The sequence below is a fragment of the Lissotriton helveticus genome, chromosome 1_1, assembly GCF_964261635.1.
Source record: "Lissotriton helveticus chromosome 1_1, aLisHel1.1, whole genome shotgun sequence".
NCBI classification, from domain to species: domain Eukaryota; kingdom Metazoa; phylum Chordata; class Amphibia; order Caudata; family Salamandridae; genus Lissotriton; species Lissotriton helveticus.
In genome coordinates, this window is record NC_136057.1 from 1,355,334,224 (window position 1) to 1,355,348,019 (window position 13,796).

The 13,796-nt window shown below is 48.7% G+C and overlaps 1 protein-coding gene and 1 non-coding gene across 2 annotated transcripts in view; both read left to right on the plus strand.

The window, feature by feature from the left end:
- The window catches only part of LOC144772924 (uncharacterized), a 180,047-nt gene that overhangs the window by 101,988 nt on the left and 64,263 nt on the right, over positions 1-13,796 (plus strand). The window contains exons 9-10 of the mRNA XM_078657624.1: positions 2,611-2,717; positions 3,039-3,206. Of these exons, the coding sequence (XP_078513750.1) occupies positions 2,611-2,717; positions 3,039-3,206 (275 nt within the window). The remainder of the gene's footprint in view (positions 1-2,610; positions 2,718-3,038; positions 3,207-13,796) is intronic.
- LOC144780578 (U6 spliceosomal RNA) lies at positions 7,294-7,401 on the plus strand. The gene has a single exon (XR_013600756.1). It is a non-coding gene; the product is annotated as a U6 spliceosomal RNA (small nuclear RNA).

The following is a 13,796-nucleotide window of genomic DNA, read 5'->3' on the forward strand; positions in this document are numbered from 1 at the left end:
TATGATTGAAGCATTAATTGTATTTATTAATAGCAGCCACAGCAAGTCAGCCAAACTACTATATACCTACGCCGCGGGTTCAGGCAGGTACTCTTGGTTGGGACCGCTATATAAATATAATACTATACTGCTGACTTTCAAAGGGTCTCCTTCCATTAGAACTTGAGTATTAAATGTTCAACTGGTGGAAATGGAATGATTATATAGCTTCCAAGTTTTCAAATTGCTCATGTGCAACATTTCTATGGTCTCCATGTACTTATGAGTGATGCTCAATGGGCAAATGGGTGATACTTAGGGTGACACTTTTTCACTAGTAAAATCAAGCAGTGAAGCCAATGGAAAGAGATACATATCAGAAATTACACCATTTTGAGCAATGAGAAGCCGTAAAAGGATCTTGAAACTGCTTCAAATCACTTGAAAAGGAAGGTCACATGTGCCCAGGAGCTCCTCAAACTCTAGAAGCTCAGTGAAGAAGCAACCCAGGTCCACAAAGTCCATTTTTCTTTAAAGCTGGTGAACTTTGCATGCTGGGATTTGTATCATGCCCGTTCTGGGGGTTGGAAAAAGAGAAACTACAAGTCCTAGCTGGCAAAGTGTTTCGGAATAAGAAAGTTAGCCACAGAAAGTATTACAAGGCAATGTCTCTTCACATAAGGGCTGGACTGGCAATTTTTGATAATTGCTTAAACTGCTTTAGTTCACAGGTCCTGGTTCCAGCACTCAGAAAAGGCGTGGAGCTGACTCTCGTTCTGCGAGGCCTGCTGTGCTATGGAGTGCTGTCTGGTTTTGCACTGTAAACAGGGGCTGAGCCTCTCTCTCTGAGGCTCAGGGCTGCTGCAATTGTTCCGCTGTGTCAGTGAGCTCTCACTCTGCTCAGTGCTTTGAGCTCCCTTTTTAGGGCCTCGCTCAATGGGCATGCTCTACCACTTATTTCATACCAGGGCCACTGTACCACAGGCTATTTATTCCCAGCTTGGTAAGGGTTGCACTGGGTTTCATGCCAAGGGTGCTCTGTAAGTCTCAAGTGAAACTCCTGCTTTGGAAATCTCACTAAACAGACCCCTTAAGGCTGGGATTAATAAATGGTCAAGATCGTCTTGACAAGGTCAGAGGCTGTGAGGATGTAAAAACAGGTTTGACATAGGATCCCTGCCTGCATTCATCTCACTAGTGACTGGGTATGCGCTCTACAAGGCGTATTTCTTAACACAGAGGGCATTAGTGGAAATGATGTGTAGAATCTGGGGTCTAAAGCAACAAACTCCAAACTCATGATCTAATACACCTACTGTACATTATGAGAGATGGTAGAGGTTATAATATTGTAAATGGTTTTATGGTGTTTGGACAAAATATTGAGCTGTAAATATGAGGAGGCAGAAATATCGGGGGGAAATATTGTGATACACAAATATCGTGAAGCAAAAATATTGTTGTCCACGGGCTCTGATTAACATCAATACTTTAACAAAAGGCCACAATCTCCCTCGCGCCGCGCTTTACTAACAAAACAGTAAATTAGGAAGGGACGCCCCTTCCTAATAGTGATAGTTGCAAACGCTATTTTGCGAGTCAGTGACTCGCAAAATAGCGTATGTACATGCCTGGACCCTTTTTTGTGTTTGCAAACTGGCAGATCTCCCGTTTGCGACCGCAAAAAAGGGTTGTACATTTAGCCCTTTATTTCCTTAGAGAGTTCTCCCTAACTGTAAAGGCTTTGCATAAGTGGACCTTATGTGCAATTTTTAACAGCTTACAGAGACGTATGCATATATTGGTTTATTAGCAGACAGCCCTCTTTCCCACAGCCTTCACACTCCCACGTCATAGGTGGTGACGGCGTTTTATCCTTTACAGTGTGAAATCAGAGTATCAAGGGTGGAGGTGCATGGTTCTGCTTGATGTCTGGTTTGCTGGTAGTGTTTGCTAGTTAGTGCACATATGGGGGTGGTGTTTGCTGGATGTTATCAAGTATGATATGGGTGGCGGGGTGTAGGTGGTATTTACTGCTTCATATCAAGGGTGCTGTTGCTACGCCTTGCTTGATGTCTGGGGTTGTGGGAGTGGTTTCTTCTTGAAGCATGTTAGGAAGTGGTGGTTTCTTGTTGCTGTCAGGTTGTTGTATATCATTGGTGGTGTCAGAGTTAGAAGTAACATATTGTGCTTGTTGTTGTGGTTGCAAGTGGTGTTTACTGGTTTGTGTCAGGATTTGTTTGTGTCATCATTTGTGATCGTGTCAGGGAGTGGAGATACCATATGAAGGTTGGTGTATTAGGTGGAGAATGTATGTGGCCTGTTTAGTTTCTGGAGGTAGAGGTTGTGTGGCTTGATTGGTGGCATGGAGAGAGATGTTGTGTCCTGCTTAGCTTCAGATGATAATTGCTGCTTGGGGTTAGGTTTATTGTTTTTTCTCCTATTTGGTGCTATGGTTCAAGGTGATGTTTGCTTATGGGTAGCAGGGCTGGAATTAGTGTCTGCTGGTAGTTATCGGGGTGAATGTGTTTTATTCGTTGATGGCAGTGGTGATGTTTGCCGGTTTCTCGTCAGTCTGGAGGTGATGGACTAGGACAGAGCCGTACCCCTCATGCTTGTGTCTCTTCCTAGGGGGTCGTGTTGTCGCCCACAGTGAAAGCTATAAAAGTGACGAAAATACTTTCTGCATTTTCTGGTTCTGCTGGAAATACTCCAAGCCTGCTGACGTGATGCTTCAGGTGAGTAGCAGTGCTACCTTTGCTCTAGCGCCTCTGCTAATGCTTGGCGCTGGCAGTGAAGACCAAACTGGAGTAAGAAATTTAACTGAAATGTATTTTGAGTGCAATTATTTTCTCCAAAATGTAATGCGGCCTTGCTTGGCTTCATAAATCTCAATAGCTAGTTTGCGTTGCTCTTGCACCACCGTTGCTTGTTGCATTAGCGAAGCAAAGGGGCTCATAAATACGCCCCTCTGTATATTTACCAGTACGGTGTGTGTCTGTCACTGTAAAAGCACTAAATCTTGTCAGATCTTAAACTTGGCTACTTTTCCTTAACAGCCGGATAACACCCCTGGGAACTGCTGGGCACTGCGTGGACACCAAGGCTGCGCGGTCCTGAAACTGAGCCACAGGATTCGCCCCGCAGCCCTTACCGTGGAGCACATCTCACGATTCATCTCTCACACGGGAAGCGTCAGCAGCGCACCCAGGGAACTCGCCCTCTACGTGAGTGCTCCTCCCCAGTCTGCCTTCTTTGTGTGCCCTCTGCCCTGTGTTCTGTTTGCCTGCAGCTGCCTGGGGGTGTTCTCTACTCACTTGCACATACCTGCCTGTGGTGGCTGCTCATTTGTCCTGTGTTTTTTATTCACCTGCCTGCACCTGTCCCGTGCTACCCTGTCACGAACGCTTATCTGCCCTTGTCCTTTAGTCACCTACCCTCACCGGTCCTGCTATCCAGTCATGTCCATTCTTCTGCTTAATGTCCTTTACTCATCTGCACACACCTATCGTGTGTTACCCTGTCATGTACTCTTGCCAGCTCTGTGTCTTTTACTCACCTGCATGCACCTGTTCCATAATCTAGTCACGTACATTCATCTGCCCTGTGTCCTTTATCACCTCCACGCACCTGTACTATGTTACCCTCTGATGTACACTCATCTGCTCTGTCATGTACTCACCTTCCCGCACCTGTCGTGTCCTGTGTTACCCTGTCACATACACCCATATGCCCTTCTCCTTTACTCAGCTGTCCGGTTATCTAGTCATGTACATTCATCTGTCCTATGTGCTGTACTTACCTCAACCCACTCGCGCTTATTACTGTACTCACACTAACTCACCTATTGTGTGTTCTCCACTCACATGAAATGTGTTCTGTTGCTCCACATCCACTGGTCCTGTGTTCTCTGCTCTGTGCTGTGCGGTTGCTGCTCAAGTACTCTATATTTCCCCCTAACCTGCTCTGTGTTTTGCATTCACCTGAACTGCATTCTCTACTTTCCAGCACATTGCTAAGTAATCACCCCAGTTCACCTGCTGTGTTCCCTGCTCACCAGCACTTACCTGCCTTGTGTGAACCACTCACCTGCCTTGTCTTCTCCTCTCATTTGACCTGTGTCTCGACGCATCTGCATTCCCTTTGTGTACTGTCTGCTCACCTTCAGTATCCTCCCCTGTGTTCTTCTGCTGCCTCTGCTAACATGTTCTGTGTTGCCCTCTCACCTGTACTAGCCACCAGCCTAGCCCATTCCTTCTTCAGTCACGCTTCCGTAAGTACAGCTCCCTTAAAACGTCTGTGTGGCTGTCTGCGCCTGTGGTGCATCCCGAAGAACTTTAGAGCAGTTTGGGGAAGGTGAGAGTTTTGATGTTTTCTCACCTAAAATCATTTTAGGCTTCTCAGAGCCGTGGGTTCTCGCCTTCAATCAATTGGTATGCTTTACACATGGGTGGTTCACACATTGCTGGGCATGATACATCAGTGTTTCTGGTGCACTATATTATATGCAATTCAATCTGTTTTTTAAACCCCAATTTTAAAGTTATAGCAGAGCAGTAAGGCACTTGCTCAGTCAATGTGACCATTCTCCTTTTACATGTTTTTCTTCTCCTTTCATCAGCGAATAATATTCCTGGTGTGTTTATTTGCAGCTTGTAAGTGCCTGCAGCAAAGCAGTAAACAATCCTCATGTGCAGTCCTATTGACATAGACATCTAATGGCGTTCTCTTCTGCAGGGGTGGGCCTTTTAATGTTTCATGTGTAGGATTCTCACACCGCAGAGCACCCTACACCAGTTCTCCCAATGCATTATGGGAGGACTGGTTCTATCTGTCCAGCGTGTGAACTGTTCCGGTGAAAATCTAATAGTTCTTAGTCTGTTTGTGTATAACTCTCTTGCCTAGTGTCAGTATACACCTTGTTATCATTGCCTTCTGTAAACTCACAAAGTCAAAATCAGATCTCCTCTGATCTGTGTTCTTTACTCACCAGGCAGGCCTGTGTTTGCTATTCATTTTCTACCACCTGTCCTGTGTTCAACACCCACCTATACTGTTTTCTCTTATGTAGTGGCTTGTCCTGTATTCTCATGTCATCTGTACTTGCCCGTCCTGTGTTCTTTGCGCACCTGAACACACCTGCCTTCCATTCTCTACTCACCTTCCCTGTGTTCTCTACTCACTCATTTACTTTTACCTGCCCTCTGTTCTGCACTCACCCGTCCTGTTCTGTACTCCCCTAATCAATCTTCACTTATCACCAACCCAGTGTTCTCTCCTCACCTTTCATGTATTGGCTATCCACTTGCATTCAATGTCATTCTTCACTCAGGCGCCCTATTGAGAGGGGAATAGTGATTCCATTATGCCGTGTGCACAAGGCTGCCTTTATTTGTAGCAAGCTGGGCTCACACTTACACCCTTCTGCTGAGCCACACATGCTTACATGCCCTAAACAACGCTCCATCATTTATCACTAACCCTGCCCCCACCCCTAAAGGGTTTTCACCTTTCCACACCACTTCACCTGAACAATAACCTTAACTGAATGTTATGACTTGCTTCATGTGTTCTCCTTTCTGTCCCCCAACTGCTTACTTGATTGTCTAGTATGGAACAGGCCCACCTCATTTATTCCCAGTTTCTACTTCCCCTGTGCTATCTTTTGCCCGCTTATCCGTCTCTCTTTTTTGAGCCTTCACGCTCAACCAGTAAAACCCTCCCCCGAAGTGTTGTTTCTGCTCCTTCAAATACTCACGTCTCATTTATCCATTACCCTCAGCGCCTGACTTCTGGAACGCTCTGCCCCTATCTATTAGGGTGCAATCCAACTACTTCAACTTTCGAAAAAATCTAAAAACATGGCTGTTCTAGTGACTTCCTCTTCCTTAATTTATATCTCCACTTTCATGTCTGTATGTTGTTGTGTTCAATGCAAGCGCTCTGAGACCTTCGGGTGATTTATGCGCTATACAAAAGACAATTTACATGACATTACATTACATTACCCCCCTCATGGGTCCTCCCCGTCCCACGTGAGGCAGTCCTGCCTCCACCCAGCCAATCAAAACACCAGAAATCCAACGTTCAAAGGTTACATAAGTCCATGACGGCGGTCGGAACTCTGGTCCTCCCGGTTCCTGCCTCTGTTCCGGTTTACTTCTGGAGGGTTTGTCGGTGCCGTGAGTGTTTCTTTTGCATTTTTAAATGCTTCTGATGTTTGTCTTTTCAATTTCTCCCGGCGCGGCCGCTCCGGTTGGCCACGCTCTTGTTCTGGGGTCAGAACTCTCCCCTTTCATGTGCTGGGCTGGGGCGGGGAGCCCTCCTGGTGTTCTGGTCCGAGGTCGTTCCGGCGCTGGTGCTGTAGTGCAGCGTCCGGCCACCGTGGCCATGTTCTTCATATGTGGCTGTGGGTGGAGACTGCAGGGCTGCCCTTTTTGTTTATTTTTCCGGTCTCACATGCAAGATTGATGTTTGGGGGCAGTGTTTTATGGAGGTTGCTGAGCACTTCCTTTTTTGGTGTGTTGGGAGTTTCCTGTGGGGTTTACTCCTTTGCTCGCCATATGTGAGTGGACTTCCTCTCCGGTGCATCTAAGGAGCTATAGCTCAATGGTAAGTCTTGTGCCTCTGGTGTCACAGGCTCTCACAGGACAAGGGTTCAAGTCTTGCCAATGCTGTCAAAGTGACTTGAGATGCTAAATTTTCATGCTTTGCTTTAAAATGATGCATTCTCTTTGTCCACTCAGCACGATGTCCTGGAGCTGCAGGGGGTGTTCTTTTGCAGTTTTTCTTGGACTGTTTTGCGCTGTCTGCGCTGCTGGTGCATGCGGCTACGCCATCTTCTACTGTTGGTGGGGTTGTGGTCCTTTTCCCCTGTTGGGGTATGCATTCTGGGTTTGGTGGTCTATGGTCTGGTAGTGCTGGATCTTATCGCTGATTCATTATCTGCTTCGGGGTTTATTCCCGTTTTTGACCTGCCATTTCATGCTGTCCTGTTGGCTGTACTGGCTGCGGTGTGGCTTCCCTGTGTATGGGAGTCGCCTGTTTTTCACGTTCCCGTCCATCCGGCTGGTCAGTGGTTTGCTGCAGTTTGCGGTGGTTGGGTTTCGTTTCCTGTTTTCAGGTGTTGCCTTTCGGCCTCTCTCCTGCTCCTCAGGTTCTTTCCACGGCGCTGACTCCTGCTGTGGGGATTTGCTGTCCTGGTTCCAGTTTCTGGGGTTTTGTATTGGGTCGGGCCGTTTCTCGTCTGGTTCCTGTTTGGGGGTTTCAGTTTCTCTGGACCGGTTCGACGCTTGGCAGGGGGCTGTTTTCTCAGTGCTCACTTTGACGGCTCATATGCACATATATGGAACGATAATGAGAGGGTTGGCGTGGCCCCTGCGCATGGATGACACGCAATTTCTTGAGGCGTTCCATATATCCAGATCTGTTCTCTGTCCTGTTGGATCTTCTGCGAGTCCTGCTGGGTCTCCCTTCTGCCCCGGTTCGGGGTTGGTTGTGGGTCCGGAGGGTGGTGGATGCCTCCACGGCTGTGGTTCCTTGGCTCTCCTGCACATCGTGTCCTTGGTGTTTCTTCTGTTGACTCGCTGGGTCCTTTTCCATGCTGGTTGCGGGGCTCTGGTTCCTCTTTCCCCTGTTCTGGTTCCTTCTTTGGTCTGGTGGCTTTGCTCTCCCAGTGCTCTTGCTCTTCCGGTCCAACGAAGACATGGCTTGGCAGTTCGGTCTGGACTGTTCCCACGAGGCACAGGGTCAAGACTGATTTGCATATGGCCATGTCTGAACTGGGGTGGCTTGGTGAGCAAAATAACGATGGATTAAACCCAGATCTGTGACTGGGGGTAAATGTTTAGCCATTGTGCAACATTCCGTCCATCATCTTGTGTGTTTTGCTGTTCACCCTATGTGGGAATGGTATGCCAAGACGTGGGTCCCGTGCTCACTATGCCACTAGAGCCAAGCTATCCTGGCTGAAGATGGCTGATAGCCAGAAACCGGTCCTAGGATGCTTGATTCTGGTCCAGCGAAGATGTGGCTTGGCAGTTCGGTCTGGACTTTTCCCATGAGGCACAGCGTCAAGACTGATTTGCATATGTGGGGTCTGTTTCTTCTTCCATCTCATTGTGGGAGGCTTTCAAGACTGTTATTCGTGGGCATTCATTGTCATTGATTGCTGCTGCCAAAAAGTCTAAATATGAAGAACTTGTACGCCTCGAATCCGAAATAACTGTGCTTGAGAGGGATCTTGATGGTCATGTTACCCGTGCTACACTGCACTCCCTTAGTTTGAAACAGGCCGATTATAGAGCCCTTGTGACTGACGCCGCGAAGGTCATGAATAGAGAGCAGCAAGGTAGAATGTATGATGTGGGTGACAAAGCTGGTAAGCTGATTGCATGGTTGGATAAGAAAGAGAGAGTGAATCGGGTTGTGCCTGTGATTGAGAGGTCGACTGGTGAACGTGTTTCTGACCCGGCTGGGATTGTTGGGTGTTTTGTAGATCATTTTCAGACTGTGTATGCCTCGGTCAGCGAAAGAGATGAACATGATTCTCGGCTGTTGTTGCGCGATATTGCCTTGCCCTGCCTCTCTGATGAGGATAGGGCTTGAATGGATGCGCCTATTACGGTAGATGAGGTCGCAATAGCTACCTGTGCCCTCCGGTCCGGTAAGGCCATGGGCCCCAACGGTTTGCCCATTGAGCTCTATAAGCTACAACCTGATAAAATGGCGCCTCACTTAAGGGACATGTTCCTCGAGGCTCTCGATTCTGGTGTCCTTCCCGTCGATCAGCGCCTGGCTACCATCGTTGTAATTCACAAGGAGGGTAAACCACGTGATCGTTGTGCTTCGTATAGGCCCATTTCATTACTCAATGCCGAACCCAAAATACTTGCTAAAGTGTTAGCTAACCGATTGATTAAGGTGATTGGTGACTTGATTCATCCGGATCAGTCTGGTTTTATTCCACACCGGAACACCGCCCTTAATCTTCGGAGGCTCCATGGAGTTCTCGCGAGAGCTGGGACTCTAACTGAGCCGGCCATTTTGGCTTCTCTTGACGCCACTATGGCTTTTGATACCATAGAATGGCCGTACCTCTGGGCTGCTCTCACTAAGTTTGGGTTCGGTCTGACATTTATTGCCTGGGTCAAGCTTCTCTATGAAAGACCGCTGGCCCAGGTGGTTGTGAACGGGAGGGTTTCCAGCACTTTCACGCTTGGGCGAGGTACACGGCAGGGTTGCCCATTGTCCCCGTTGCTTTTTGCTCTTGCTTTGGAGCCGTTAGCTGAGTGGCTTCGTTGGGAGCCCTCGCTGAAAGGCATTCGGTGGACTCCCGATTTTGAGGACCGAATCTCGCTATACGCGGATGATATCCTCCTTTACCTCACGTCCCCTCAGAAGTCTCTTAATGTGCTCTTTGATGTTCTGACCTCCTTCGGGAAGAACTCGGGTCTCGTCATCAATTGGACCAAGTCATGTGTCTATGTTTTGGCTGGAGATCTCCCTCCGTTGCCCCGTAGATTCCCAATTCAGTTGGCTACGTCCGGCTTTAAGTATCTGGGAATTTATGTTTCCTTGGATTCAGCCGTTCGTTACGACCTTAACCTTCGAGCCCCTCTTCAACGGCTCAAGCTTGGCGTTGTACGATGGCGCCGGCTGCCTCTGTCACCCTCGGGACGTGCGGCCCTTTTCAAGATGATGTCGCTCCCCAGATTTTTAGATGCACTCCAGAACTCCTTTGACCCTATTCCTCCTGGCTACTTCCGTGAAGTGGAGGGCCTTCAGAGACGGCTGATTTGGGACGGGCGTGCGCGCATTGCCTTCTCCAAACTCACTCTTCCATGGTATGATGGCGGCATTGCCCTCCCGGATATCAGACGCTATTACTGGGCCTCCCAGCTGAGTGTGGTCAATCATGCAACTTATGCCCCCGATCCAACGCCAGCCTTTACAATGGATAAGTATCTTTTGCCAGGTGGGATTTCAACAGGGCATTATACTCTAAGGGACCCTATAAGACTCTGGCTGGACCCACTAAAATTGCTGTGCGAGTGTGGCGTGATGCGACTGCTGCTCTGGGATGGTGTGATAGATTGTCCCGCGCAACCCCGTTGTATGATTCAGATGGTTTGGGCAATTTGTGGCAGACGAAAGGTTTTGATAAATGGGACATGATAGGTATCAGTAAGGTTGATGATCTTTGGTCTAGAGGGAATGTTAAGACTTTTGAGGCGCTTAAGATGGAATATGAGCTTGATGATAAGGAATTCTTTCGGTATGTTCAGGTACGGCACGCCTTGTTGTCTGTCTTCCCCAAGGGGACGGAGATTCCTGAGTCCTCGCCTCTCTAGGACCATGTCCTTGATGGCTACGTACCTGATAGCACAATTTCATTGATTTATAAAAAGCTCATCAACAACAGAATTGACTTGCTTGTGCGCCTCAGGGCTTTATGGACTGCTGACGGGTTGGAGTTGGACGATGAGGACTGGCAATCGGCCGTGTCCTCTCCTAAGGAGGTGGCCATCCCTGCCCGCCTTCGGTTCGTCCAACTCAAGTTCCTTCATCGCGTGTATGTTACTGGTCCACGTCTGGTAAGGATGGGGTACTCTGTGGATGGTCTGTGTAAAGGCGGGTGCGGTATGAGTGGTACCTTCCTCCATATACTGTGGGAATGCCCTGAGGTGGCTGCGTTTTGGTCCCGAGTACATGCCACCATGGAAAGGGTCACGGGGGTTTCACTCCTACCCGAGGCCAGACGCTGTCTCCTAAATGTATGGGAGCCGAATGATTATACCTCGTCGCAGATCTGTTGGGCGACCCTTGGTAACATGATCGCGAAAAGGGACATTGCGCAGTTATGGGGTTCCCACAGACCGCCTACAATATTGGCTTGGAAGGAAAACATGGACTGGTGCATGTTCAGAGAAAAGACGGTGTACTTGTCACGGGGCCGACCTAAGAAATGGAACAGAATTTGGTCTCAATGGAATGCTTATCGTGGGAATGTATGTACTCCCCCTCAGGACTTTACCCTTAACATCCCCTTGTCTCCCTAGATGACATTCCAAGTCCTCACACGTTAACTATATATAGCGTGCGGTTTCCTCGCTGCCCCCCGTAATTGATGTTTAATGTATTGTATGCATACGTTATGGAACTAATCCCCGTGCACTCATGTTTCCCGAAAGTGAATATTGCCGTGTGAAGTGTATTATGTTGTTCATTATTTGATTTTCAATTAAAAAAATAAAAAAATAAAAAAGACTGATTTGCATATGGCCATGTCTGAACTGGGGTGGCTTGGTGAGCAAAATACCAATGGATTAAACCCAGATCTGTGACTGGGGGTGAATGTTTAGCCATTGTGCAGCATTCCATCCGTCATCTTGTGTGTTTGGCTTTGCTCTCCCAACCTGGTGTGAGGGGTGCGTTTCTGCCCCCTCTCTCCTCTTGTTGTCCTCGGACGCCTGTCCTTTGGGGTTGGAAGCCCCGTTGGGGTCCTTGGTGGCTGGCTAGTCTGTTTTTCGTGCGTGCGTTCCGGTGGCTCGTTGTTGTTTGGGCCTTCTTGGGGGTCCTGGTACGTGTCTCTGTTCCTGCTGGCTGCCGTGTTTTGTGTCTGGGCAGCATCTTCTCTGTTGACTTTCAGAGTGTCCAGGGTTCAGGTCCCTGTGACGGTGGTTGGCTTCATTAAAGAGAAAGTACTCAAATTGTGCATTCTTTAGGTGGCTTGGGCCGCTTCCTCCTGTGCTGCCTGGTGCTCGTTTCAGCGGAACATATCCTTATCTTGGGACAATGCGCAGGTGTTTGGAATGGCCCCTGCGCAGGGATGACATGCTGATTCATGTAGCGTTCCCTCTGTCTGTTCCTTTGTTCCAGGTTCTTTTGTCTTTGGTTTGGGTCTCTTTGGTTTGGTCTTGTTTGCTTCCTCTCCCGGTGCTCTTCTCCCCCGGTTTTTGTTCCAGAGCGGTCTGTCCTCGGGCTTGGTGTTTGCTCTCTGGTTTCCTTGTACTTCGGGTTTTCTGTATGCCTTCTCTACTATTTTCTCCTCCCGGGGGTTCCAAGGCGGTTTGATGGGGGGGGGGGGGGTCGGTGTTGTTGGGTTGGCCTCGCTGTCCTTGATTTCCGCTCCTGCTGGCGGGGGGCAGATTTGGCCGGCCTCCCTTGCCTACGGCTCTGCGTCTGGGTCCGCAGCTGTCTTTACCCTATCTTTGTCGCTTGCTTCTGACGACCTGGCTCTTGAGCGGCTGTCTTTGGCGTCTTTGGGCTGTTCTTCTGTGGTGGCCTGTGACGTGTGTTGGTCGTGTTTGCCTTCCACTCTTTGGCCCTCTGATGCACGTTGGGGCTCTTTTATTTCCTGGTGCTCTTCTCTTGGTCGGAATCCGTGCTAAGATTTCTGTTTCTGTGCTGGATTCTCCAGCATGGGTTTTATTGTTGGGCTTTTTCCCCTTCCACTGTGTCTGCTCGTTGACGGCGGTTTGTGCTTCTCGGGGTCTTGGGGCTTCCTTGGTCATTGTTGCCATTTGGTGAGTTGGCTTCTTCGGAGCTTTGTGCTTCGTTGTCCGGGCTCTCTTGTGCTAGGTTCTTCTTGGGGCTTTGCATGCTGTTTTGCGGGGTCTGCGGTTGCCCCTTTTGTGCTCTTGTTGGTGGCGGACTTGTTGTGGTTGTCCGCTGCGTGGCTTTTTTGCTGGCCTTCACTTCCGCTCGTCGGTTGGGTGCCTTGCTCGTTTAGTTTCCTTCCTTGCAGTTCCTGCTGGTTTGGGTTGTTTGCGGCTTCATCCGTCTTTTCTGCCTATGTTTCTTTGAGTTTTCCTTTTGCAGCTGGAGGTGTTGCTTCCTGATTTGCCTGTTGATGGGGATTCTCCTGTTCCTCTTCTTTGGGTGTTCGCAGGGCTTTTCTGATTTACCTCCAACGTTCGCTGCAGTTTCGGGTTTCTCCTGCCCTGTTTGTCTCCTGTGGGTTCTGTGTCTGCTTCCTGTGCTGGGGCGGAGGGTGTCTCTATCAGGAGATTTGTGGGGCGGCCATTTGGCAGTCCCGTCATACTTTGGTGCGATATTCTCGGCTTGTTGTTTTACTTGCCTCTTCTGATGATTTCTGTTGGCGTCTTGTGCGCTGATGTTTGTTGATACTTTATTGTTAGAAGTTTTGTACTTTTGCATGGATCCCTGGTGTCCTGCATTTTTTTCTTCTTGGTTCTCTGCTTGTGAGTTCCTCACGTAGTAAGGACTGGGACAGGGAGGACCCATGAGGGGGTAATGTCTTATTACTTATCGGTAATCTTCATTACCCTGATTAGGGTCCTCACCGTCCCAGTCCTCTTCCCTCCCTGCCGCTGTGTTTGTGTCTGAGTCTTGTTGATAACAGGCATGGTGGTGGGTGGGAGGGGCTTATGTAACCTTTGAACTTTGGATTTCTGGCGTTTTGATTGGCTGGGCTGACTCACGTAGTAAGGACTGGGACGGGGAGGACCCTAATCGGGGTAATGAAGATTACCGGTAAGTAATAAGACATTCCTTTGTCTTCTCCATCAACTTCTCTAAATATAACCTGTTCCCCTGCAACAAAATATGTGCCAGTTCATGCCTAAAAGCACTAGACACACATGATCTCAGTGTGCTTAATCACCTTAATTCCTTTGGATTCGTCGTCCCTCTCCGTACCCCTCTGGATAGTAGTTGTTCCCAGTAGAACAACATCCTTTGCATCTGTCACACAGCAGAACGTAGTCCTTTTTCATCAGCTTTATCAGTTCCAGCACTGTGGCCTGCACCAGACTGTTTCCTCCCTGGTGTAACATTACTGCATCAGGATGTAA